This window comes from Elephantulus edwardii, unplaced genomic scaffold, assembly GCF_000299155.1.
Source record: "Elephantulus edwardii isolate Elephantulus edwardi_28Jun2011 unplaced genomic scaffold, EleEdw1.0 scaffold00228, whole genome shotgun sequence".
Lineage (NCBI taxonomy): Eukaryota > Metazoa > Chordata > Mammalia > Macroscelidea > Macroscelididae > Elephantulus > Elephantulus edwardii.
Genome location: NW_006399978.1, coordinates 628,428 through 656,279, shown reverse-complemented (window position 1 = coordinate 656,279; position 27,852 = coordinate 628,428). Strand labels below are relative to the sequence as shown.

The 27,852-nt window shown below is 42.9% G+C and overlaps 1 protein-coding gene across 2 annotated transcripts in view; it reads left to right on the top strand.

Annotated features, from left to right (window-relative positions):
* PRDM15 (PR domain containing 15) overlaps positions 1-27,852 on the top strand; it is a 137,736-nt gene that overhangs the window by 68,363 nt on the left and 41,521 nt on the right. Inside the window, exons 7-14 of one of the 2 annotated variants that reach the window (XM_006898385.1) lie at positions 11,970-12,194; positions 17,661-17,790; positions 18,746-18,927; positions 19,243-19,337; positions 19,950-20,063; positions 21,368-21,406; position 23,274; positions 27,313-27,480. In XM_006898385.1, coding sequence (XP_006898447.1) covers positions 11,970-12,194; positions 17,661-17,790; positions 18,746-18,927; positions 19,243-19,337; positions 19,950-20,063; positions 21,368-21,406; position 23,274; positions 27,313-27,480 — 954 coding nt within the window. The remainder of the gene's footprint in view (positions 1-11,969; positions 12,195-17,660; positions 17,791-18,745; positions 18,928-19,242; positions 19,338-19,949; positions 20,064-21,367; positions 21,407-23,273; positions 23,275-27,312; positions 27,481-27,852) is intronic. The other variant, XM_006898386.1, reaches the window with a different exon arrangement.

Genomic DNA, 27,852 nt, shown 5'->3' with positions numbered 1-27,852 from the left:
CACAAGAGACTCCTACAGAGGGCGTTCAGCTAGAGATGCAGGGCCCAGCTTCAAGTTCATCATCAGGTTGGCTACTGGAATCTTCAGGAACCTATAAAAATGTTTTTCCAGGCCAGGCAAATTTTAACAACAGGACGGTTAATGTGAAGTCATAGTTCCAGAGCAGACTGTTCAAAAGCTTTGAGACAGCTGCCAGCAAGCATCTGATTCCAGCTCCGGCTCAAATTCACAGGATGTCCTATCAGTCCTGGCTGTGATACATTTGCTGACATAGAATTTGTCCTTAGCCTGGCGAGAAATGTCTCCTATTTATCACCTGTACATAAATAGCACAGCGGCTGCCAGGTTCTCTAGGAGCATGGTGTTTGAGATCAGACAGGTTCCTAGAAGCACATGAGGTCCAGATAGAGGGGTGGCCCAGGAAAGGCCATTTCACGAGACCTAGAACCACAGAGAAGAAAGGTTTTCTGTTCCTTTTTACACTCTTCCCCTAGTGACTAGAGATAAGTGTTTCAAGTGAAGAAGCAGCATTTTCTTCACATTAGCAGAAGGTCATTTCTAGTCATTCCAGAAAGGCAGTTCGTTCTGACACTTCTTGTATTAGAGGTTGATGCTCACAGAGACTGACTCATTGCTGGAATCTGTTCTCAGCACATACGTGTAGTCATTTAGCCTGTTTACAAAATACCCCTTTGATACCACTGTTACTCTCACAGTAGACTGAGGTGAGAGCTAGTCACTGACCGCCCACAGTCACACAGCTAGTTACACACTGGAATCTAGAGCCCTACTTTTGCCCCAGTGGGAGGTAGACTCCATTGTGTGGTGCCAGCAGCTCGCTGCCAGCCTCTATCTGGGAATTGTGTCATAATCCGATGGTCAAGGAGCAGAGGAATGGGGGGCAAAACTGGGCAGAAGAGGAGGAATGCAAGAGCAGGATCTGGGTGATTGTCCTGTGGACCCCGTGTGTGTGTGTGTGTGTGTGTGGTCAGCTAACTGGCTTCGAGGCAGCCCCAAAGCTGCTTGGAGTGAGGTTTCAGAAAATAGTTCGCTTTGTCAATATTACATTGTTTTAATAGGAAGTGGGGTGAAATGAGTGTGATCATTATGTTACCCTCTTCCTTTCATTCTTCAGAATAAAAGCAGTATGAGGAAAACACTAGTCTGGCTATGTCTGAAATTGCCTTTTTTGAGGCAGTATGTGAGAGATTTGCCTGATTCAAGAAGACTTGGTTTTATAGTATCAGGATCAAACTTGCCACTTATGTGCTTTTTAAAGGCCCGCTTACTTCCATATCACTGCTTTAAATATGGAATATTTTACAATAACAGATTAGTTTCTTTTTTATGCTTCATTTATTATACTTTATATTTTGGAGTTAGAAGATGCTCAACTTCAGGCAACTAGAGATTGACTCAGGCAAAGGTTTAAAATTTGAAAGACAAAACCATTTTAAAAAACGAGAGCATGAGAAGATGAAGCTTGTTGCACCCTTCAGAGCACAAGAACACGGGAGATACTACTTTCTCATCCCTCAGGGCAATGCCCTCTTCTCCCCTTGGGGAGGCCTCCTCATAAATCTCCCTCAGAAGTCCCAGATGAGGGGCTTCTGGTTAGAACATGGGCATCAAGTATGTGCATAGACCTTAATGCCTTTCTGGAATGCCACTAAAACAACAATAGCAAATCTGCTAAAATGCCAATAACATAAGAATGGGGATGCACAGAACAGCAGGCAGCCTTGGACATTGGAAAAGACTTGGACAAAGGATAACTACTAAGTAGTCATGCTCTAAAACTTGTAGTTAAGTTGGAACCAACTCATAGCTGACCTTTAACTGGTTTCTGAGGCTGTAAATCACACAGGAGAAGATTGTCCATCTTTCTCCCTCCACGTTACTTGTGATTCAAACCTTCCGAGAGGCACAAGCTTTGGGTTAGTGGTGTAACTCACCGTGGATCGGCCACCAGAGCCTCTCACTGAGTACTGAAGAGGAGTTGAAACCAGGGATGAAGAAATCCAAGAAGCAAGTCAGTTTCTGCTGCAGAGTGCCAGGAGGCAGTAGACCGCTGGGTTCCCTGGCCTGTTCTTCTCAATTATATATCTCCTCTTTCAGCCCAGCAGACTCTGGGCTCATCCACTAAAACAATTAACAGACTCATGATGGACACCAGGCAAGGGACACCAGGAGGAACCAGGACCTAAGGAATTCTAAAATGTGGAGCCCTTAAGTCCCCCTTCTCCTGATTTCCTTCCACAACAGGAGCCAGATTTATAATTCTGGGAGAGACTGTGGAATTTCTTTGGATAAACTGATCAGTCTAAGAGAAAAGACTAAGGAGTACAGCAGGCTGGGGACTATCAATAAAAACCACTCACCCTCACATCATCCAGCAGGGAAGTACCTTGGCGCCTGGTGAAACCTTTAGTGTGAATGTTGTTCTACACAGGATCAGTAGCACTGCAAGAAATAAGTTCTCTCATATGAGAGAGACCAACACAACCAGGAACTACAACAATGAGGAAAAAATTTGCATTGAGAAAGCATGGTAAATTTAGGTAGAGGAGAAACATAGAAACCAAATATGAAAGTATGATATTTAGATTGTTAATGTTATGTGCTGTCAAATTTACTCAAACTCATAGGGACCTCTCCAGTACTGAAGAGCAATGATGTCAGTCTGGAGACTAAGGTGTGCTTCATCTCGGCTGTGATCTTCTCATTTACTTGCTGTGCATCTTAGAGTTGGACAATGACTAAGGATGATAGAAGAAGAATTTATGCTTTTGAACTATGATGCTGAAGAAGAGTATTGAATATACCATGGACTGCTAAGAGAACAAACAGTTCTGTCCTGGAGAGGGTGAAACCAGACTGCTCCTTGGAAGCAAGATTTTGAAGCTCTGTCTGATATACTTTGAACATGTTGCAACAAGGGACCATCCTTGGAGAGGGGCATCATACTTGGGAGAGTGGAGGGACAGTACAAGAGAGGAGGATCCTGGATGAGATGGATTGACTCAGTAATAGGGGTAGGTGTGTCAGAGATAATGAAATTGGCTCATGATAGAGGAGGGTTTAGAGCTCTTGTACATGGAGTTGCTGTGAATTGGAGTAGACTCAACACCACATAACAGCAACAAAAACAAAGCAACTTATGCATAACAGATTAAAATGTTGCCCTATCCTACGGCATCCTCACAGTCTCTGCCATGCTCAACGCTGTTGTTGGAGTCACTGCATGAATCAGTTCTGTTGAGAATCTTCCTCTCTTTTGCCAACCCTCTACGTCAATGCCCTTATCTAGGTATTGTCCCCCTCCTGGTAACATGCCCAGAAAATATGAGACCAAGTCTTAGCATCTTTGCTTCTAAAGAGCACTCTCACTCCATTTTGAGAAGATATTACATTCTTGATTTGCATCTTTCTTAGAGCTAGGGATTTTGAACATTTCTTCATGTGCTTGTTCGCCATCTGAATATCTTCTTCAGTGAAGTGTTTGTTCATATCCTGAGCCCATTTTGTGACTGGGTTGTTTATCTTTTTAAGGTGCTGGAGTATTTGATAAATTTTTAGATATAAGTTTCTTATCTGATATGTCATTACCAAATAATTTTTCCCAGTCTGTGGCTTTCCTTTTAACCCTGTTGGAGAAGTTTTTTGATGTGTATAGGGATTTGATTCTTAGAAGGTCCCATTCATCTATTTTATTCTCCCTTGGTTGTAGGTTTTTATGGATGCTTGAAAGACTGTTCATGTTGTGGAGTAGGGCTTCTAGAGTTCTTCCAAGCTTCTCTCTGATGAAGTTTATAGCCCTTGGTTTTACTCCTAGGGTGAGATATCATTTTACCCCAGTAACAATACCAAATTTCAACAGAGCAGCAAACAACAGATTTTGGCAAGGTTGTTGAGAAATTGGAACCCTTCCTTATTCACTGTCAGTGTTCGTGTAAAATGGTGCAACCACTCTGGAAGGCAGTATGTTGCTTTCTCAGAAAGTTGGATATTGAAATACCATTTGACCCAGCAATTCCACTACTGGAAATATACTCTAAAGAAATCAGAACTGCCACCCAAGCAGATATATGCACACTGATGTTTATTGCTGTGTTGTTCATAATAGCAATAAGATGGAAGCAACCCAGATGCCCATCAACAAATGAATGGATAGAGAAGCCCTGGTATATTCACACAATGGAATACTATGCAACACTGAAAAACAAGGAACTCATAAAATGTTATACAAAATGGATGACCTGGAGGACATTATGCTGAATGAAATATCTGAGTCACAAAAGGACAAATACTGCATAGTGCCACTGTTGTAAAACAGTACTGACATGCAGGTTGGGGATAAACTAAGAGGGGATAAATAATGAACACTGCGTTGAAACAGATCATGGAAAGAACTGTTTAAAAGGAATATAAGATTGAGTATTATTTGCATGACAGCAGTCCAGAATGAGAGATGTATAGCAAAATGGACTGGGGTAGGTAGGATTTTTTTCTAAAATTTTATTTTATTATTTTGTGTGCATGTACTGTCAAATCTGATCTGATTGGTACAGGAGGAGATTGTCCTTCCTTCTCCAGCAGAGCATCTGGTGGATTTGAACTGTGTACCTCTGGGATTGCAGTGCAGCTTCTTGCCACTAGGCCACCAGAGCTCCCTCAAATGGATTTTTTAGGAGAAAAGCAAACTGGGGAGTGAGTAGGGAGGAAAATGTGCATCAGTGAATGAATGGAAATCCAAGATTCTGTAAACTTTCGTTAAAATCACAATAAAAAATTATTTATATAGAAATTACCAAGCATTTGTGTCACATGCAAATAAAATCTTGTTGAAGATTAAAAAAAAAAGATGTTGTTGTTGTTGTTAAGTGCTGTCGAGTCGCAGGCGACTCATAGTAACCCTATGAAGGAGAGTCCTCGATGCTTGGTTGCCTTTCATCCTCTCTCCAGGTTTCTGGAGGCAAGCTGTTATGGAAGTGGATGCCACTCCTCCTTCAAAAAAAAAAAGATATTACATCTTTGAAATAAGAACATGTTACTGTTTTTAAAAAACAGAAAGTATCTGGACACACAACAATAATTGAAAATTAAGGTCAAGCTAGAAGGATGAAGTTTGATGCCTGAGTCCTAGATAAGATTGAGGCAAACTTCCAGAATTGTGAAGAAAGAAAATGCTACAGATACTAGAGAAAAGCCTGAAGAATTGGCCCAGAAAGAGCATATGGCCAAGATTAGTTCTAGAGCGGATGGAGAAAATGAAAAGGAGGAAATAAGCAACAGAATGCCCCAGGCTTGTGGAATATGGGTTTCCAGATTGGAAGCACCCAACAAATGACCAAAACTTGTTGAATGAAAATGACCCACATCATCATAAAATGTAGTATTAGGATTAAAGAGAAGAAAAACTTCAGATTGGGGGCCAGGAAATCCAACCAAACAGAAAGCCCATAGTTTATTTTACAAACATTATGAAGTGGAGTGACATTATATAGATCAACCCCAAGTGAAAATGCCTCTCAGGCAAGTTATTATTCAAGTGAAAGCAGGCAAAAGATGTTTCCAGGCTTCTCAAAACTGTGACCTCAGGGTTGTTTTTCTCAAGAAGATACTGAAAGAAGAGGCTTCTGAAAAGATGGGCACTGTCAAGAAAGAAAAGTCATCAGTTGTCATCCAGTCTGTTCTGACTTTTGATGACCCCTCATGTCATGATAGAACTGTGCTCCTTAGTTTTCAGTATCTGAATTTTTGAAAGTAGATTACCAGACTTCTTCCAAGGTACTTCTGGATGGACTTGAACCTCCAACTTTTGAATTCAGTAATTGCTGAGTTCAGTAATTGTCTACACCGTTTAGGAACTCCATCAAGGTTTTCTGTTTGTTTGTATGTTGTTTTGTTTTTAATCAAGAAAGAAGGTAGGTTTATCCACTGACTTTTTCACTAAAAACAATCTAATTCACACTGGATAGTTTGGTAGAAAAGGAACATGTTAAAGAGAACAAATATAACCAATTAAAGCTCTAGGAAAGGCCAGAGAATCAAGTCAGGGAAGACATGAAATTACGGGCTGGACAGTTCCAGTCAGAAGTACACGGTGGAGATACTGCAGCTCATGGCACTGTTGCTGACTATGAATGCCACACTCATGCAGCCTCTGAAAACCAGATGTCTCCTCTAATTACCACAAAATGAGCCCACTAATTACCACAAAAAGTGTCCAGAATTACAACAATTTATGACAAAATGTGTCTAGAATGGTCCCTCATTCATCCTAGTGCTTGGAGAGTCTGTATCTCAGGCCTGCAATTAAGGCACAGCTCAGGCTGGGAAGTAAGGTTTCTTGGGGTATTAGCAAGAAGATCAGAAAGATGTTTTACAGTACTGAGCAACCAGAAAACCTGGCTAAAGACCACTCAATGTAGGATACAGAAAGAGGATCCATCAAAGACAATAACTGCTAGTTTGTTATGTTGGGGCATTATTTGCCTGTTCCTACTTATTTTGTAACTTAGGTGGATATATGCTTGCTTGTTTATTTTTTGCACCTATTAAGTAAAGCACTTGTCTGTATGTCTGCTGTACTGAAGTGACCTGGTGTTTCAGTTGCCCCAGGGTCACTCTCCATGGACAGGTTTCATTGGAGCTCTGAAATTAAGACAGACTGGGAAGCAGGATTAGCCACCCACTTCTGAAATAACAGACCTTTGAAAACCCAATGAACAATAGAGAAATGAGGTTAGGCATAGTACTTGAAGAAGAGCCCAGGTTAGAAGTCACTCGAAATGAAAAAAAATTCATTGTAAACAGCCAATAATAATTGGAACATGGAATATACAAAGTCTGAATCTAGGAAAACTAGAAGTTGTCTACAATGAAATAGAACACATAGTGATCAACATTCTAGGCATTAGTGAGCTGAGATGGATTGGTGCTGGTCACTTTAAATCAGACAATCATATGATATTAAACCAGGAGCAAAAAACTGAAGAAGCATGGTGTTGCTTTCATTGTGTAAAAGACCATTTCAAGATCTGTCCTAAAATACAATGCTGTAAGTGGTAGGACACAGAGGATATTATCCATATACATACATGGGAGACCCACTAAATACAACTAGTATTCAAATATATGTACCAACAACTAAAGCAAAATACGAGGAAACTGAGGGATTCTACCAACTTGCAGTATGAAATTGCATTAGTAATTGGTAACTGGAATGCCAAAGTTGGAAACAAAAGAAAGGACTGGTAATGGAAATTACAATCGTGGTGACAGAAGTAAGTCTGGAGATTGAATGATTTAATTTTACACAATCAGCTATTTATTCATTGCTACTTACACTTTATAATATATATAAACAAGGCCTATATACATGGACCTCACTGCCTAAGAGTCAGATTGACCACTACATCTGTGGAAATGTCATTGGAGAAGCATAATATCAGCAGTGAAAGTCAGGCTAGGTGCTGACTGAAACATCAAGTACTTTTGTGCAAGGTCAAATTGGAGCTGAAGAAAATGAAGACAAGACTACAGAACCAAAATATGACCTTGACTCTATCTCACCTGAATTTAAAAATCATCTCAAAAATAGATTTGAGGCATTGAACATCAATAATAGAAGACCAGATGAGTTTTGGTATACATCAAGGATATCATCCATGAAGAAAGCAACAGTTCTGTTGGATTAGTTCTATAGGATAACTGGTTCAGATTAGAACTGTATAATGAGCATCAGGAAGAATGAGTCTGAAAAAAGAAAAAGGAAAAGACAAAAAGAAGCAGATTAACCAACATGTCTGTAGTGAAAGGAGTTAAACTTGTGGCAGAGAGTTGTGGGATGAATTAGTGATATATACACAGGGAAAATGAAAATAAGGTGATAATGAACTCCAGAAAAAATGAAACATTCTATGTAAAAAACCTTAAATACAAATAACTCAGCTAGGAATACATTTTTGTCATAATTGTATAAACACTGATTGTTGATTTACCCCCAAATTGTAATATAAAAACATTGGAGAGAGTAGAGAGAAATACAAGTATTTGAAAAGGGCTTATAGTGTATTTTTATTTTTTATTTCTAACCTATACTTGGACTAAGAGGCAGTCTGCAAAACAGAGCAAGGAAACACTGCATGGTTCAAAATTGGGAAAGGCGTATGCCAGGGATGTGTCCTATCTCCATGCCTTTTTAACCTGTATGCAAAACAGATTATCTGAGAGGCTGGGCTCTATGAGGAGAAGTGTGGCGTCGGGACTGGTGGAAGATCTATTAACAATCTGCGTTATGCAGATGACACAACCCTACTTGCCGAAACTGAGGAGGACCTGAAGCGCTTGCTGCAGAGGGTCAAGGACTGCAGCCTCCAATATGGATTGAAGCTCAATGTCAAGAAGACAAAGATTCTCACCACTAGACCAATTGGCAGCATCAGGATGGATGATGAAGAGATTGAGATTGTTAACAACTTTAGTCTGCTTGGCTCCACGGTCAACACTCTTGGCACCAGTAGCCAGGAAATAAAAAAAAACATATTGCGATGGGAAAGTCTGCTGTTGGGGACCTCTCCATGGTACTGAAGAACAATGGTGTCACTCTGGAGACTAAGGTGTGTCTGATACATTCTATGGTCTTTGCAATCACTTGTTATGCATCAGAGAGTTGCACAATAACTAGGGAGGCTAGAAGGAGAATTCATGCCTTTGAGCTGTGGTGCTGGAGAAGAGTGTTGAATGTACCGTGGATTGCCAAGAAAACAAGCAGATTCATCCTGGAGAGGGTTAAACCAGGCTGCTCCTTGGAGGCAAGGATTCTGGGGCTTCGTCTGACATACTTTGGACATGTTATAAGGTCCTTGGAGAGGGACGGCGCAAGAAGGGAAGACCCTCTATGAGGTGGACTGATTCAGGGACTGGAGTAATCGAGATGGGTGTGTTGGAGGCAGTGTGATTGGCACAGGATAGATCAGGGTTTAGGGCTGTTGTACATAGGGTCGCTATGAGTCGCAAGGGACTCAACAGCACATAACAACAACAACAAGAACTTATTGTTGTCTATAACTTTTTTTTTATGGCTCAGCAAATGTATTTTTTTTTCCCTTTCATAATTGTGATTGAAGTAAACCTTACAAAGCAAACTGGTTTTTCATTCAAACATTGGTACAGATTATGTTTTATAACATTAATTAATACAGGATCTATGTATTAACCCTTCAGTTTCATGTGCATTTCTCTTTGGGAAAAAAAAATTCTTTCATTGTTATATAGTCTCCCCCCCACCCCAAGTCCACTCCACTCTGCAGCCATCGTTCTGGATTCCTGTCATGACAGAATACCTAATCATATATCTCTTTTAAACAGTTCTCTCCCTCATCTGTTTCAGTGCAGTATGCATTATTGAACCCATCCTTCTCAGTCTCCCCCCAACCCTGATGTCAGTCCCATTTTACAACAGTGGAACTATGCAATATTTGTTCTTTTGTGACTGAGATATTTCACTCAGCATAATGTCCTCTAGGGTCACCCATTGTGTATAATGATACTTCATGAGTTCCTTGTTTTTCAATGCATTGTAGTATTCCATTGTGTGAATATACCACAGCTTCTCTATCCATTCGTTTGTTGATGGACATTTAGGTTGTTTCCAACTCCTTGCTATCATGAACAAAGCCGTGATAAACATAGGTGTGCATATATCTGCTTGGATGTCAGTTACGGTCTCTTTGGGTTATATTCCCAGTAGTGAAATTGCTGGGTCAAATGGTATCTCTATTAGCAACTTTTTGAGAAAGCACCATACTGCCTTCCACAGTGGTTGCACCATTTTACACTCCCACCAACAGTGAATAAGGGTTCCAGTTTCTCCACAATCTCACCAACATTTGGTGCTGTTCTGTTAAATTTTGCTATTCTGTCTAGGGTGTGATGATATCTCATAGTTGTTTTGATTTGTTTTTCTCGTAAAGCTAGGAATTTTGAATATTCTTCATGTGTTTTTTTGCCATCTGAATGTCTTCTTTGGTGACGTGTCTGTTCATAGCCTCTGCCCATTTTTTCAGGTGTTTACCTTTATCTTGTTGTGGTGCTGTTGTCTATAACTCTTGCCTCGCCCTTTGGGTCTTCCTTTGCTTTAGTAAAACTATGCTGCTCACTCCTTTTAGATAGCCTTTCCTTTCAGCCAACTTAGTCTGTGTCTCTTAACTAACTGCTTGTTCTTCCCTTCACCCTCCATCTCCGGTGATCATCAAATAACGTTTAACTTTGTGTATTTTTCCTTAACTTTTTCATAGAAATGGATTAATGCAGTATGATTGTCCTTTTATGTTTCATTTGCTTACTGTAATATCCTCCAGGTTCATCCATGTTATATGGAATTTCCCAAGTTATTTAATGTTGTCTAGTATTCTGTTGTTTGTATGTGCCATAGTTGAGCCATTCATCCTTTCATGGATGCTTGTGCTATTTCCATCAGGACTGTGAAAGTATTATTTTGGAGTGCTTTTCTTCAGTTACATCCAGCTCCCCTCTCCTCCCCACTGGGCTTCATAAATCTAAAACTTTTACTAGAATTTTTTTCCCTTGTCTTGGGTAGTATACATATGTACTCTGCACCAACATGTGGGTCTAAATCAGAGCTTCATTTTCTAGAGGCCCCCACTTGATCCCCCCCAACCTTCCTTTTCTGCCATCTGAGCAGAGATCAGCTTTCTCCCTGTGCCCTGGCTCAGTGGACTCCAGAGGAGTCCTTCCAGAGGTCTCCTTTATGTGAGCAGCGTGGCTTGTAGACCCACGTCCATGTCTGCCACACCTGCATGAGAAGCGCAAGCCCAAGTCCCTGGGCACCTCAGGGTCTGTATTTTTAAATGTATTGTTACTATTATTATTATTATTAATGATTTCAATGAACATCTACAGAGATTTTTGTAATTCCATTCATTCATTGTTGCACTTTTCTCTCCCCCACTCCCAGTTCGCTCCTCTCCTTGAAAAGCAAAAGGCAAACTTTCATTCTTTGGTTTTGTTTTTCTCTTGCAAGTCTTTCCTCAAGTGATCTCGTTTTTCTTTCCTTCAAGCCCAGTAGTGTTATTTTTTTTTAAAGGGAATTCTCTTTTATCTCTTCTTTCCAAGTGTTTTCCACTAGGTGAGGCCATTGTTAGCATGTTCTGCTATTTGGCATGAACTGTCACAGTGCCTTTTATACATGTATCACATTGTGCTGAAGTTGCTTTTAAGATTTCTTTTTGTCTTCCTACATCCATCCTGTTCCTTGGGGCGCAAACTCAGCACAGTGTCTCTTAATACTGAACCAATGAAGAACTACTGCTATTTAGTCTTTAGGGCCTGTATTGAATCAGTTGAGATTTTTCAGTGAGAAGCATCAACATTGCCTCAAATTTGTACAAGGACACCATCTGTCATGCAAGGGCTTTAGCTGTCGCTTGCCTCAGGGGTCACCTCCTTCCTTGTCTCACTGGTGCTGTGATCCTGCTTGTCTGAGCTCATCTCCCTGCCTCATCTGGGGAGATGCTCTGTTCTCTGTGTGCCCCAGCCCTGCCCACTTGTTCCTTGTGTTTCTTCCAATTATCTTTTCTTGTGACACCTCTGCCTTTCTTCCTTTGAAAGTAAAGCAAAGTACATTTTTTTTTGCGTTTATGCAGCACCTGGAGTTTTGTCCACTCTTGCATATATTATCTATACTTTTTATTTTTTACAGAACTGTTCATGGTAAGCCTACTCTGCCTCTTTTTTTACCTTCTAACCTACTTTTCAAAGTAATTAATCATGTCTTAGTCGGTGGAAATAAAGTTTATTTATCTGTGTAAATAACACACTATTACAAAATGCAAAACCAAAACCCCATACCCATGGTGTTGGGAGAGGGAGGAGGAAGCATGCCAACATGCGTCCCTGTTTCTCTTTCCTCGCTCTCTTCTGACTATTGGGTCTCTCTGCAGAGCACCTGTTGACTCACTTGGAACAAGCCAAAGGTGTCCCTGCCACCAGCCAGAGCGAAGGAACTCCCGAGAAAGAACCAGAGGTGCCCCGAGCAGAGCCACCCACAGGTCTCCAGAGTGTCAGCACCACCAAAGAGCAGAAGAAAAAGCCTCGAAGGGGAAGAAAGCCCAAAGTGTCCAGACCGGAGCAGCCTCTAGTCATTGTGGAAGACAAGGACCCCTCAGGTGAGGGAGACAGTTCCTGGAAGCGAGTACCCGAAGGGACAGCCCCTTCCTGGGTTTTGAGATCTGGGAGGTTTTAGAGGGACCCATAGACCATCTTACCTTGAAGTCTGAGAAAACTCGGCATCAGGAGGTCACGTGGAAGGTTCCTTCTTTCTCTAAATCAGCTCTTTTATAGTGAAGTGTACTGTTGCTGTAAAGTGTGAGCAGGTTGTAGACTCTGACAGCTGTATCCCTACGCCTACAGCAGCTCCCAATCAGGATAGAGAACATTCCTTCCACCAGAGGGGCCGTTTTCAGAGATAGGTTTCTCACACCCCATTACCCAGCCAACTGCTTTTTAAAATTCCTTGTCATCAGGAACTACATTTGCCTCTTCCAGAATTTCATATAAGTGAGCTTATTTGTGACCAGTTTCTTGCTCACAGAATCACACTTGTGAGTTTCACTGTGTTGTATTCAGAGTCACCCTGCTAAGCAGTGTTCCATCCTTTTCATGTGGAACCTGTGCGTGGAACAAGGGGCGACTGTGTGAGTGAAAATCAGGAAAGAAGTGTGACGGCGTTGTATTATTTCACATTTGTTATTCATTCTGTTCACTGAACAAATAGTGTGAAAAGCTGGATGATATAAAAAGGAATTTCTGATTGGGATTCAGAAGAAGGTTTGATGACAGCCTGAGATATGCAGATGACACAACTTCACATAGTCAAAGTGAAGACAGTTTGAAGCATTTACTGTTGAGGATCAAAGACCACAGTCTTTAGTGTGGCTTACGCTAGTACATGAAGGAAAGGAAACTCCTGAAAACTGGCCCCGTAAGCAGTGTCGTGGTAAATGATGAAGAAATAAAAGATGTCAAGGATTTTATTCTCCTTGGATAAACAATCAATTCCCCTGGAAGGTCTCTTTGCCACAGACTTCTTTACAATCTTCCAAAGATGTCACTTGGATGACTAAAGGTATGCCTGAGCCAGGCCATGGGTACTTTCTCTTGTTTCCTGTGCATGCAAAAACTGGACAGTGTAAAAGGAAGACTGAAGAGAAGTGTTGCTGTTGTTGTTTGGTGCCATCAGTGTTGAGAATGATTTATTGAGACCCAATGAACAACAGATCTGAACCCTGCCCTGTCCTATGCCATCAAGTCCACTGCTGCAGTCACTGTGTCAGTCCATCTCTTTGAGTGTCTTCCCCTCTTGCCCTGACCCTTTGCTTTTCCAAGCATAGTATCTCTTTTCAAGGAGTAGCCTCTCCTGGCAATAAGCTCAAAATACATGAGAGAAAGTTTCACCATCCTTGCATCTAAGGACTACTCTGGCTGCAGTTTTTCCAAGATGTATGTTTTCTTGGCAGTCCATGAGATATTCAGGGCTTTTCTCCAACACCACAAATCAAAGACATCAGTTCTTCTATCATTCTTATTCATTGTCCAGATTTCAAATGCATAGCAAGTTTTAAAAAACCATGGCCTGAATCAGGCCCACCTTAGTCTTTAAACTCATATTGTTGCTCCTCAGTATTTTAGGAGCGGTCTCTGACAGCAGACTTAACCTATGCAGTATGTCTTCTGATCTGACTACTGGTACCAAGAGATTTGATTGTGGACTGAAGTAAAATGAGATCACTGGCAATTTCAACCTTTTCTCCATCTATTAATATGATGCTTACCAGTCCAGTGGTGAAGATTTTTGTTTTCTTGATATTGAGGTGCAATCCATATTGAAGGCTATAGTCTTTGATCCTCTTCAGTAAGTATTTCAAGTCCTCCTCACGTTCAGTAGGCAAGGTTATGTCATCTGCATATTGCAGGTTGTTAATGAGTCTTCCTCCAACGCTGATTCCATTCCTCTTCATAGTGTCCAGCTTCACAAAGTATTTGCTCAGCATACATGAATTAATATGAGTTGACATACCCTTTTCCGATTTTTAACCACACTCCCTTGTTCTGTTCAGATCACATCTTCTTGGTATAAGTATAGCTTTTACATGAATGCAATTGTTTTTGGATTCCAAGCCTTCTTAATGATAGCCATAATTTTTTATGACCCACACAGTCAAATGCCATTGCATAGCCAATAAAACACAAATAGACATTCTTCTGGTATTCTCTACTTTTGGCCAGGATTCTTCTGACATTAATCATATCTCTGGTAAACCCAACTTAAACTTTTAACAGTTCTTTGTGTACTGTTCAACATGTTTTTTTATGATCTTCAGCACTATTTTGCTTACATGTGATATTAATGAAATTGTTTGATAATTTCCACATACTGTTGAATCACCTTTCTTGCGAATGGGAATAAATATGGATCTTTTTCAGTTAGTCAGCCAGGTAGCTGTCCTCCAGATTTCCTGACATAGACTGGTGAGTGCAACCAGGACTGCGTCCGTTAGTTGAGACATGTCAATTTGTATTCCATTGATTTCCAGAGACTTAACTTTTTCCATATGCCTTCAAGACATCTTGAATTTCTCCTGTCATTAAGATTGGCTCATCTTTGGTGTCAGACAGTTCTTTTTGATACAGTGACTCTGTGTTTTCCTTCCGTCATTCACTATTTGCCCCTAGCATCTCTTAGTATTGTAACTTGAAGCTTGCATTGAACTTTTAGTTCTTTCATCTTGAGAATGTTTTCTCAAGCTGCCTTTGAAATCTTCTGTTCATTTCTTTCATTTTGGCATTTATCCTCTTTGGGTCTGGCTTCTTATCACTTTAGTGCAATTTTCAGAGTCTCTTCTGAGATCCATTTTTGTCTTTTCTTCCTACTCTGTCTTTACAATGATCTTTTGCTCTCTTCATGGATGATATAATTGATATCATCCCATAACTCATCTGGTGCCTCAAGCCTATTCTGGAGATGATTTTTAAATTCAGGTGGGACAGACTCAAAGTTGCATTTTGGTTCCTGTAGACTAGTTTTCATTTTCTTCAGCTTCAATTTGAAATTGCACATAAGCAATTGAAGATCTTCCACAGTCAGCAACTGGCCTAATTTTGACTGCTGATATTATGCTGCTCCAACGATTCTTTCCACAGTCTGATTCCTGTGCTATCCATCAGGTGAAGTCAATGCATAAAGAAGCATTTTGTGTGTTTTTCAAGAAGATATTTGTAATGAATAAATCATGAAGCATACAAAGCAGTTCATTTGAATTGTGTTGGTGAAGAATATTAAATAAATAGAGCATTGATGGACAGAAAAATGAACAAATCAGTCTTGGAGAAGGTACAGCCAGGCTGCATTTTAGAAGATGAGATGGTGAGATTAACATGATAGAACAGGGTTCAGAGCTGTTGTACATAGAGTCACTATGAGTTGCAAGCGCCTCGATGGCACAGAACAACAACCACATAAGGAGGGGCCAGTTTCAGGAGAAGGACATGATGCTTAGTCAAGTAGAGAAGAGGAACACTCTGCAGGAGATGACCCAACACAGTGATTGCCGGTGGTTGCCGTAATAGGCTCAAACGTCACAACAGCTGTGGGGATGATGCACAAGGGCTCACCACCACTTAAGGTGACACAGGGCACCTAACAACTGCAGCAAGTGTTCCATTGCGTGAATATGTGACCATCATGTGATGGTCCCCGTGAAGTGTAAATATCCCAGCACTGTATGATTTTACCAGCGCAGAGTGACTGTCCCACCATGGCCTAACACCCTTCCACGGTGTGACTGTCCTACCTGTGGATGGATATTTGGATTGTTTCCAGGTGTAGGCCTACATTGAACCCTTGAATGTGTACTGTCCTCAGTTGAGTGTGAGCCCCCGCTGGGCCTTCTTGCTTGGTCCTCTCTCAGCCTTCCTCATCAGTGCTGCCTGCACGCACTAGCCCCATCTATAGGACCAGGCCTGATGTCTGCATCCTGTCCTTTCACAACCTCTTTATTGACCATCAGGCAGTTTTTCTATCTGTTATCTGCCATATCGCAGGATTTTCTTTATGAAAACGAGAAAGAAATTCCTATGTATTTCTCAGAATTTAAAAAGGAAATTCAGAAGAGGCTTCTCATCTTCTGATCTTGATCCTTTCCTATTCTGGGCATGCTGCCATCTCCCAGTGTGTGCGCCATTTAGGAAATGGGGAGGAGGAGTGGTTTAACTTTCCTGGACAATGTTAGTGCTTCTGTATAATTAGCTAGCAGAAGGTGAGAGGGCAACAGGAAGCTTGTTAAATGACTGTTTCACTAATTATTGCTTATGTTAGGAAGATAGTTAATAGATGAAGTGTCTTAGAAGCCAGTTACAACTATCTCATATTTTGCTGTCAAGTCAGAGCCAGCTCTTAGCTAACCCTACAGCTGGTTTCTGAAACTGTAACTTGCACAGGAGGAAACAGCCTGTCCTTTTCCTGGAGCCTCCAGTGGGAATCAAACTGCTGGAGAGGCTTTGCCTGTGAGTTACAGTACAGCTTCCTGAGGACTACTTTGCTCAGGCTCCTTTAATAGTTACCATGTTGTTGTTAAGTGCCGTCGAGTAGTAGACAACTCATAGCGACCCTCTGAACAAAAGACCTGAATACTTGTATAACTTTCATCCTCTCTCCAAGTTCATAGAGTTCCTGGAGGCAAGCTATTTCAGAAGTGGATGCCACTCCTGCTTCCAAGCTTGTTTTAATCGGGGAACTCCACCAAACACAGTCCATCATGGGTAACCATTATCATAATACCATAATAGCTACCATAGTTGTATTTTTTCTCCACATTTAATGTGTTTAAACTGTCAGGTCTCCGTCCCTTCCACATGATGGATTGATATTTGACTCTTGTAGATAGGTTCTCTCCCATTATAACATATGCAAGAGAGCATTTGTAGTTAATATTTCTACATCTGTAGCAGAACTAATATATCCACTGTGTTGTTGTTTGTTGTTGTGTACTCTTGAGTCAGAAGCAACCCATAGCTGACCCTCTGAAAATTCTGTATACCCAGAATACTTTTGGAGGGTACGCAGAGAGAATTTAATGTTATGACTGCTGTTTAAGAAAACAATCACAAATTATAACTTTAGGTTTGATATAAGAATAAAATTTTGCCTTTCTATAGGAATGGGTTAATGTGTGAATTCTAAAATGATTAGGCCACCAAAACTCCCGTCTAAAATGATACTAGCTGAAATTTTTTTTCCTTCTCCTCCTTACAAATTAGTTACTAAAACTTTGGCCTGGCTGTAGTTTCCTTGAAATCCTTAGATGGCACAAACCATTAATACACTTGCCTACTGAGCCCAGAGGTTCAAATTCACCCAGAGTTACCTTGAAAGATCAGCCCGGTGATCCACTTCCAAAGACTTGGGCTCTGCAAGCCTGTACAGTACAGCTCTGCTCTGACATGTGTTGGGTCTCCACACCTTGACAGGAGTTAGTCTGGGCCTTTGGTTTGGGCGCTTCCTTTGTCCCGGTCTTCTTAGCTCTGTATGTCTGTTCTCTGTCCTTATGATAACCCGTCACACTAACCTTTCACAGAGCATGTGGCAGAAATTGTCACCGAAGTCCCCCCAGATGAGCCCGTGAATGCAGCCCCAGATGAACGCATCATGGAGCTGGTGCTGGGGAAGCTGGCCACCACCACCAGTGACAGTGGCTCCATTCCCAAGTAAGTGCCACCACAGCATGTAGTCTGCTTGGTTGACAGAAAGCTCGTAGGCAGCTGCCTTGCTGGGGAGAGGGAAGCTGTTTTTCACGGACAGTACCTGATAACAGGGGATTGCCTGCATTTCTGTGTCTGAACGCTTAAGTATGGGAAGCAGCAGAAATATCTAGAATCCTTAGTAAAGCCACCTAGTAAACAGTGCTGCCTTTAAATTCTAGTAACTTAACACTTTGCTCTTGGTTTTGCTTTATTTTATGTTTCTAAACAAGGAAAATATTTTCTTTATTAATATTAGTTCCTTTTTTTACCCCAAATTAAATTTCTTTTTGTCTGGGTACATATTGAAAGGTTTAGTGGACCCATAGGTGCCTCAGAAGAAATGCTTGTTGGGGATCTACTTCCAAAAAACCAGCCATTAAAAACCCCGCAGAGCACAGTCTCCTCAGACATCCATGCAGTCGGCATACATTGGAGGCTGACTTGACATGTGGCTGATGAACTTGTGGAAGCGCTGAAAACAAAGACCCAATTAACATCACAAAATAACATTGCTGATTTATACTCTTTTTTTACTGCCTGGAGGATTGCAGGTGGCTTTTTGTCAAAAGCACATTTGATATGGAGAGGGAATGTTTCAAATCAAGGGAGGGAGACTATGAAATAGAATAGAATATCGAAACAAGTGAGCTCAGCAGAACACATTCATATTTACTGGAGTTGAGTCATAACTTGCACCAAGTGTTGTGGTGTTTGCAGCTGAAACATCTAAGGGGTGCGAGTACTCCGCCCAGATTGATGCCGAAGCCGATCCTGTCTTCCTCGAGAACAGACTATCGGTCCGTACATTGTAGGACGGGAAGGAGGTTCTCTTTAAAGCAATTCCAGCCTCGCACTTTGATATTCTTCAGAACCCTGTCTCTCTCCCACCTTTAACCAGCTTGGGCGTCTCACCTGGCAGGTTCACGCATCACCCACACAGCACCATCACCCTCAAGAGGAGCTTGATTCTCTCGAGCAGGCACGGCATCCGGCGGAAGCTCATCAAGCAGCTGGGTGAGCACAAGCGGGTCTACCAGTGCAACATCTGCAGCAAGATCTTCCAGAACAGCAGCAACCTGAGCCGGCACGTGCGCTCGCACGGTGAGTGTGCGTGGAACGTGGCTGGGGAGGGACAGTGCGTGGCCGTCCTTCCATCACAGGTGCCCCTGCTGTGCACTGTGCAGGTGCCAGGTCTGCAGCTGTGGGAGAGATGGGCGGTGGTTCCCTCCCAAGATGAGTTACTTCCAACGTGGAGGGAGAGAGGGCTTAGTAGACCTTGTTGAAATATAACCAATCCAAACCAAAACACACCAGTATTATAGAGGCAGGGAGGGAGGTGATGGGGGCAATGGAATCCCATTTTTTAAAATAAATGCTTCGAGTGGTGAATCAGCTCTCTATTGGTTGATTCCTTAGGTGACAAGCTGTTTAAATGTGAGGAATGTGCAAAATTGTTCAGCCGAAAGGAGAGTCTAAAGCAACATGTTTCTTACAAGCACAGCAGGAATGAGGTGGGTGGAAATGACCTCAGGGCCCCCTCACAGTTTTGTAGAAGAAGTAGGTGACTGAGTCTGAATAATGGTGTTGGGAAGAGAGGGCATGAGTGTGCGGGTTGAGCGGCCATTAGGGTTGTGTGTCTCCTGGGACTTTAGCAGGGTCTGCACTTGGCCACATCCATACCTGCGTGCTACAGTGCTGACAAGGGCAGGGGGTGGGGTCTGGGAGAGCAGGAGGTTGGCCTTTGGAGTATAGTAAACTGAATGCAGGGTCTTATTATAGGACCATTGGAAGGAAAGAGTGAGTAAGCCACTGCGCTCCTAAACAGAATAGAAAACTAGTAGAGAAACTAAAAAAATCCTCATTGCCTTCAAGTCAAAATCGATCCAGAGCTGAGCCTCCAAGCTGGCTTCCAAGGCTGTGGTGGATTTGAACCTCCAGAAAGGTACTGCCTTTGGATTAGCAGGTCTCTAAGAACTGTGTCCCCAGAGCTCGCTAGTAGAGGAAGAGTTTTCAAATACACAGGTTTCTGAAAATGCTAGAGCAGTAATCCATGTGCACACATTTCCCATCCTGATGTGGTTCCACGTGAGCTCCTGCTAACCGTGCTCCCTGTTTGAAACCAGGTGGACAGTGAGTACAGATACCGCTGTGGTACCTGCGAGAAGGCCTTCCGCATCGAGAGTGCGCTGGAATTCCACAACTGCAGGACAGGTGAGGGGACACTTCCACATATGACTGTGACTTCGCCCTTCTCTCCGACTTTATCCAATTTTGGTTCTTTGATGTTGTTCTTAGTTGTTGTCGACTTGATTTTGATTTGCAGCAATTCCCTCAGTGTCAGAGCGGGGCTGCTCCAGAGGGTTCTCAGTGGCTGGGATTTTTTTGAGGCGGGTTGCCAGGCTTGTCTTCTGAGGGGTCTCTGTGTGGGGTCCAACTACAGACCTTTCAGTTAGAAGTCTGAGGCTTAACTATGCACCATGCAGGGACACCTGTTGATAACTTGATAGAAACTGTTGACTCTTTAAAAGGAACTTAAGATTGTTTTAATAAACAGACATCACCTTTAACATTTCCTTCTGCTTATTTGCTTCAAAGCACTTATGCTAAAGAGACACAGATGGAAACTTCCAATGTCAGCACTGATTTTCTTATTTCCTGTGAGTCTTCAATCAATCGAAACTCCATGTGGGCTTGCATGAGAGGCCGTAGTTGAGTGGGGTTTTTTGCCCTTGGTGAAGTGTGTGTTGAGAGGCATGTCTGGTGTGTTATAGAACCATGTGAAGACGTACGTAAAGGTCAACATAATAACTCCAGACAGCTTTGTAGGCAAATCAATGTAAAATATAAATTTATTTAAAAAAAAACTCCCAAAAGATTTCGTGGGTCATAAAAATGGCTCAGGTGGTTAGCTGCTGCAAGGCTGGAAGTGTGTGTCTATTCCAGCACCTCAGAACAAAGGTCTAGAGTGGTCTCTTTCTGAAAAATCAAGCACTGCAGACCGTACAAGCACAGTTCTACTCTTAGACATGTGTACTCTACATTGATTAGTGTTGACTTAACATCAGCTGTTTTAACAACTCTAAAAGGGAGAGCTCCGCCTCGTTTATTAGGAGCGATGTTCCTTAGCTATTAGGTACTCTTGGGCCATTTTGCTCATCAGCATACAGGATAGAACGCTGTTGATACCTTGAAGAATCCATTTTTTCTTCTGAGCTTTCTGTGTCCACCAGTTTCCAAAAAGAAATGAAAACTCATTCCTGTTCCAATGACATGTGGGGTTGGAAGCTGCCTTTCTCTGAGCTGCCTTTCTTTGTGGAGAGAGGAGATGTCGTCAGTCCTGTGGAGTCTGTAGCAGGCCACACTGTAGCAAGAGGGGCACTGACACAGGAATCCACTAGAACGTGCCCCTCTCCCTGTGTACTCCTGGTTATGTCATCTCCTCTCGGGCTCCCACAGTGGCTACGCTGGAGGCCTGAGCGCTGGGTAATAAGGGTCACACTGCCTTTGTGTAGATTCTCTCTCATGGAAATAGCAAATCCAGGAAGGGGGCACTGGTGGCTTTCAGTTAAGAGACCTGCCAGTTTATCACTTTATTTCACACCTCTGTTCTTGCTACTGCTTCATGTGTCTGGGCTGGTTATTAATGGAGATGCTGGGGCCTTGTCCCTGCATTTCTGTGAGAGCCATGACCAGCACTAGCCAGATGGAAGCAGCCCAGCCTTCAGCTCACCTGCTTCTGCAGTATCTGCTTTATATCTTGCGTCTGTTTCCATGTTGGGGCTCCTGTTTGAAACTGCCTTGTTTCTCTGCCACAGGCCTTTCGCTCCATAGTGGGTCTTGAGAGAATCTTTTCTTTTATCTGAGCATTAGCTGCAATGAAGGATAACTGGTGTGAAGTAGCCTTCAGAGACTTCTAGATGATTAAGTAATGTGTCATACCACCTGTTCTTTAAGCCCCTTCCTCCCTCTATCCCCAAGGAATTTAAGAGAATCCCTCTATTTCCATCTGAGGCAGTATCTGTCAGACAGACCACTTTTTGTTTTGTTCAGAGCTGCAGTCAGGATGGGACCCCTCCCGCTGGCATTACACTGTTCCTGGTTATGAGTGCTAATGTGTCAGGACCACAGAGAGAGAGAGAAGCCCCTGGACGGGCAGCTCAGGTTGGGAAGCCAGTTGCTACATGCCAGTCATCAGTTCTGTTAAATCAGATGTTTGTCTTTGTTCATTAGCTGTTGGGTCAATTCTGACTGACAGTGATTCTTTAGGATAGAGTAGAATCCATGACTGTAAATCTTATGTGGAAGCCAACTCACCACATTTTTCGGTCAAGAAGGTGGGTTTGAATGCTAAGCTTTAGAATAGCAGTCAAGTGCTTAATCACTGTGCCATCCATGTATTGAAAGGCAGTTTTTTTTACCTTGAAAATTAAAGGCTAAAGCCTTGGAACTGAGCTCATTTGTGTATGTAATGTTTGCCTGCTTTCTTTTAATGTTTGTATTGGAGTTGTTGTTGTGTAATGTAACTTCAAGTTGGAACCCATCCATAGCTGGCCCTTCAGTGGATTTTCAGAGGCAGTAAATCGCATGGGAGGTTGATTGCTCATCCTTCTCCTGCAGAGCAGCTGGTGGGTTTGAATGATATACCTTTGTGGTCGCAACGCAGTTTCTTACCGCTCGGCCACCAGGGCTCCCTCTTGGAGTTAGGAGGATGCATATCTCCCTTGGGTTGTTAAACTGAGAATCTGTATGATGTGAAGGATGCACGCAATGTGGAGGTTGGTGGTTTTTTCCCTCCAGCTTTCCCTCAGTGGGACATGTCTTTGTGTTTATCCTGTGAGGTGTGACTAGTTATTGACATCATCCATCTGACTGGTGAAGAACGGAAAGGCTGAAGTTCAGCCTCCTAGGTAGCCTGGTTCTCTCCCAATTGATCCTCTCTGTCTCTAGGGACTCTTTGAATTATACTTTCATCAGGCCCAGGTAACAGGTACCTCTGATGTAAGTTACTACCTCTTATGAAAGTGTATAAGAGAGACCCCACGGCAGCAGCACCATGGATGGAGAAGGGCTGTGGTTGGGAGAAGGTGCCTTCCTGAGTTCTTGTCTAGTGCCTGTGGCTGGAAATTCACCCATGTGACATGGTCAACTTTTTCTGGAACAGCTCTGCCCTGTGTCTCATCTCAGATAGAGCAGAGGTCCCCCTTAAAGCTCTGGGAAATGGCACTGGGAGAGACTTATGAGTGAGGAAACTAGATGGGATGTCTGGCCTGCTGTCTGCCCTGGGTTGGTGGAGCTCCTTACTGAGGACATGGGCATGTCTGTTCTCTGACAGGGAGGGCAGGCTTCCCGGGCACTTCTCACCTGCAGGGAGGTCCCCCTGTACTTCTGGCTCCTTGTGCTGTCCTGTACCTGCTCTTTATCAAGCCCAGGCTGGACTGAGGGGGAAGGGTCTTTGGCCCCTTCAAAAAACAAAATGGCAGGAGACTTGGGATTTTTTAGTCCTGTTTTTCAAAATTCTTGTTAAGGAACTATGGGCCAAGGAAAAAGGAGTATTATTTAAAACTGCATTAAAAAATTAACTACAAGATCAAAGATAATGAAGTAAACAGTAGAAAATTCAACTGGATTGAGTAGTATGTGTTGTTGTTGTTAAGTGCTGTCGAGTCGCAGGCGACTCATAGCGACCCTATGAAGGAGAGTCCTCGTAGCTTGGGTGTCTCTCATCCTCTCTCCAGGTTCATAGGATTTCCAGAGGCAAGCTATTACGGAAGTGGATGCCACTCCTCCTTCCACGCTTGTTTAATTGGGGAGCTCCACCCCACTCTCTGTCCGCATTGGGTAACCAACTATTAATTCATTTGACACATCAGTGTCACAGTGTTCACCCTCAGGGCAACCACCTAATATTTGTTGTTGTGTGCCATTGAGTGCGAACTGACTTATAGTTGACTCTCCAGCTGACCTTTCAGAGGTGTAAATCACACAGGAGGAGATTGCCCATTTTTCTCCCATGGAGCGGCTAGTGGAGTCGAACTGCTTGTGTTTGGGTTAACAGTGCAACTCCTTACCACTAGACCACCAGTGCTCCCTAGTTTTTAGGGAGCATATATAAATGATAAATATACATATATATTAACTCTGGTGGCCTAGTGGTAAGGAACTTCCCGGCAATCTCAAAGGCACACAGTTCAATCTACCAGCTGCTCCACAGGAGAAAGATGGGCACTCTCTTCCTGTGGAGTAAACTGCCTCTGAAAACCCATTGGAGGTCAGCTATGCATCGGTTCAGACTCAGTGGTATACAACAACATGTATATGTATATGTATATGTATATGAATAAAATAAAATGAGTGTATAAGTCTCATGTTTAGAATATATAAACCTGATGTTGATGAGCTCTGGTGTTCTAGTGGTAAGAAGCTATGCTGCAGTCCCTCCTTTGTGACTGAGTGCTTCTGAAAACCAGCTGGAGAGTCAGCTCTGCATCGGTTCCAACTTGACCACACACACAATGTTTAGAAAGAAAATATAAACGCATGTTCCTTTGTTGTTGTTATGATTCATAGCGACCCTATGAACAATAGATCTGAACTCTGTCCTGTTCTGTACTGTCCTTATCATCCCTGACACATTTAAGTCCTTTGCTGCAGACACTGTATCAGCCCTCCTCATTGAGGGTCTTTCCTTTGCTGACCCTCATTCCAAATGTGATGTCCCTTTCCAAGGATTAGCCTGTCCTGACAACCTGACCAAAATATGTGAGACCAAACTTCACTAACTTTTGCCTTCAAAAAATAGCTTCATTGAACATCTCTAAGACATACGTGTTTGTTCTTTTGGCAGTCCATGAGATATTGAGCAGTCTTCTCTAGTACTACCCAAATGCATCAGTTCTTCTCCTGTCATCTTTATTCATTGTCCATCTCTCAGATGCATACATTCCATTCTGCTTTTTTACAACTTCCAATTTCCTCTATTCATACTTTGTACATTTCATGTTCCAGTCATTAATGGATGTTTACAGCTATTTTTCCTTACTTTTTAATATCCTGCATGATAGGGATACTACCTCAAGTGTTATGCCTAACAGTGTTCTTTTGAATTGTCAAAGTCTGGCTATTTCAGCATTGGATGACCAGTACTTCTTCTTAGTCTGTCTTAACCTGCAAGCTCTGCTGAAATTTACCCACAATGACCTGCTGGTAGTAAAATACTGATGGCACAGCCTCCAGCATCATAGCAGCCAGCAAGCTTGTTGTTAGGTTCTGTTGAGTCGAGTATGACTCATAGCGACCCTCTGAACAATAGATCTGCCTATCCTGCGCCATCTTCACACCTCCTGAAACAGTCACCATGTCCACGTGGTTGAGGGTCTTCCTCTCCTTTGCCAGCCTCCAGCCTTCACATCATCATGTCCCTCTCTAAGAAACCACCCCTCCTAGCAACATGCCCAAAGTATGTGAAGCGAAGCCTCATCATTCTTGCCTCCAAAGAAAACACCCCAGCTGCACCCTCTCCAAGACATATCTGTTTGTTTTCTTGGCCGTCCATGGGATGTTTAGTGCTCTTCTCCAACACCACAGCTCAAAGGCAACAGTTCTTCTTCTCTCATCCTTATTCATTGTCCAGCTCTCAGATACATAACAAGTGATCAGATACACCTTTCCTCAAACTGACATCATTACTCCTCAATAATCTGGAGAGGTCCCTAATTGCAGATTTTTCCAGTACAATGCGTCTCTTTATTTCCTGACTGCTGATACCAAGGGTATTAATTGTGGATCCAAGCAAGATGAAGCTGCTGACAGTTTCAGTCTCCTCTCCATCCATCATGATGCTGTCTATCAGTTCAGTGGTAAGAATCTTTGTTTTCTTGACACAGATAAAATCCATACCAAAGGCTGCATTCCTTGATCTTCTGCCACACGTGCTCAAGTCCTCCTCACTTTCAGCAAGCGAGGTTGTATCATCTGCATACTGTAGATATGTGTACACAGACCACCAAACACTAAGTTAGAAAGGTATGAGGAGTGGAGTTATATGATCACTTTATGGGGTAGACAAGAAGTACGAGCAGTGTGGGCTGGACAGCAACATCCAGGCAACGAAGGCCCTGAGTCAGGACCATGCTATAGGCCAGCTTTCCCTATCCTAGCCTCCAGCTGTCATTGCTCAATGCCTAGCCAGCTCAGCTTGCCCGGAGAGTGCCATTGGGCCAGCTCAAGATTAGCACTATGGGCCCAGAGGGAACCAGAAGGAGGAGCTTGCTCGGTTTCCTGGGTACTTAGAGGGAGAATTGCCACAAGAGTGTGTGAAGTAGACAGAAAAGGCTGGTACCCTGGGTACATAAAGCACGTTTTGGCAGTACATGGTTGAGCAGGGCCTAGAAGGTGAGGCAGTGACCACATGGCTGTAAACTCTTATCCTCAGGTTGGGTTGTGTGCCTGTATGTAAGTGAAAGGGTATGCCTGCCAGTGTGTGAGTGAGAGAGTCTGAAAATGAGTGGGTGAATGAGTATGTGTATGTGTGATAGTTGACTGATGGGAGTAATACAGAGTCTGTGACTGTATATGTGAGTGAGAATGGAAGTGTGTGTGACAGAGTCTGAGTGTGTGTGTCATGTGACATGTTTAATAGTGTGTCTGTGGGTGACAGTGTCAGAGTGTGTGAGTGTGTGCTGTGAGTGGGAGTGTGGGTCTGTGCACAAGTGTGCATGTGGTATGTGAAGGTTTCTGCTGCAGGGAGATCTAGGAAAAATGTCGGGTTTATTAAAATGGTGAGAGGAACATGGGGATATCTAAGTGCTGTTGGAATAGAGCCTGTGGAAAGGGAAGTTGGGAGAAAGGAAGGAGGAAGGGAATTGTGTATGGTGTCTGCCCTTGAGGAAAACAGCAGAGGTTAGGGAGAGCTTGAAAAAGGACCCTGTCTGAGAAGAAGGCAATCTGGAAAATGACTAAGAATGACAGAAGAAGAATTGATGCCTTTGAGTTGTGGTTCTGGAGAGGAGTCTTGAACATACTGTGGACCCCCAAGAAAACACATAGGTCTGTCTTGGAGAGGGTCCTCTGAGGACCACCACGCCAACTGGGACTGGCACAATGTATGACACAGAGAGCCACAGCCTCCTTTAATGGAGGTGAGGCACCAAAGAGAGTGTTAGTTCCGGTACCCTCCCATCAGCACTTCTGTGGAGGTGAGGGATGTGTGACATGAGCGGGAAGAGGGTTGAGGTAATGGGGTCATGATAGAATTGGAAGCTGTTTGCTGTTCAAGTTGGGAGTGAGGCTGCTCACACACATTTATTCTGCAGTGACCGGCTTTTGGATTGATGACATAAGACAGAGCAGGACAGTCTCTTGGCTGTGCTGCCACTGTGACTCCCCCTCCTTTTCCTTGTTGCTTCTCGCTATTACTAGTATCCATCGTTGAATCTTCATTAAACACTACTCACCTCAACATTGTTTGTTTGTTTGCTTTCCGGACAGATGACAAGACATTCCAATGTGAGATGTGTTTCAGATTCTTCTCCACCAACAGTAACCTTTCCAAACACAAGAAGAAGCATGGGGACAAGAAGTTTGCCTGTGAAGTCTGCAACAAGATGTTCTATCGCAAGGATGTCATGCTCGACCACCAGAGGCGGCACCTGGAAGGTGAGCCCCCCCTCCTGGGGTGAGCACCTCAGTGAGGGGCCGGGCTGAGGGAGGTGGGCACTCCTGCTCTGGGGAATGTAGCTGTTGACACACTCTCTTTGAAACCAGTGTGACACTCCAGGAACCTTGAGAATTCCCACCATTTGATTCAGGGATCGCCTCTGGGAATCTAAATCAGACACTTGTGTTGTTGTACAGATGTTTTGCATGTTAATAGTGTTATGTATAAGGAGAAACCACTTCAGTCACAAATTTCTAGGTCGGTGGTTCAAATCCACACAGCAGTTCCACAGGGAAAAAAAAATGCCTAATGACAGCCTTGAAAACCCTATAGGCCAGTTCTGCTGGGTAACATGGAACCACCACAACTTG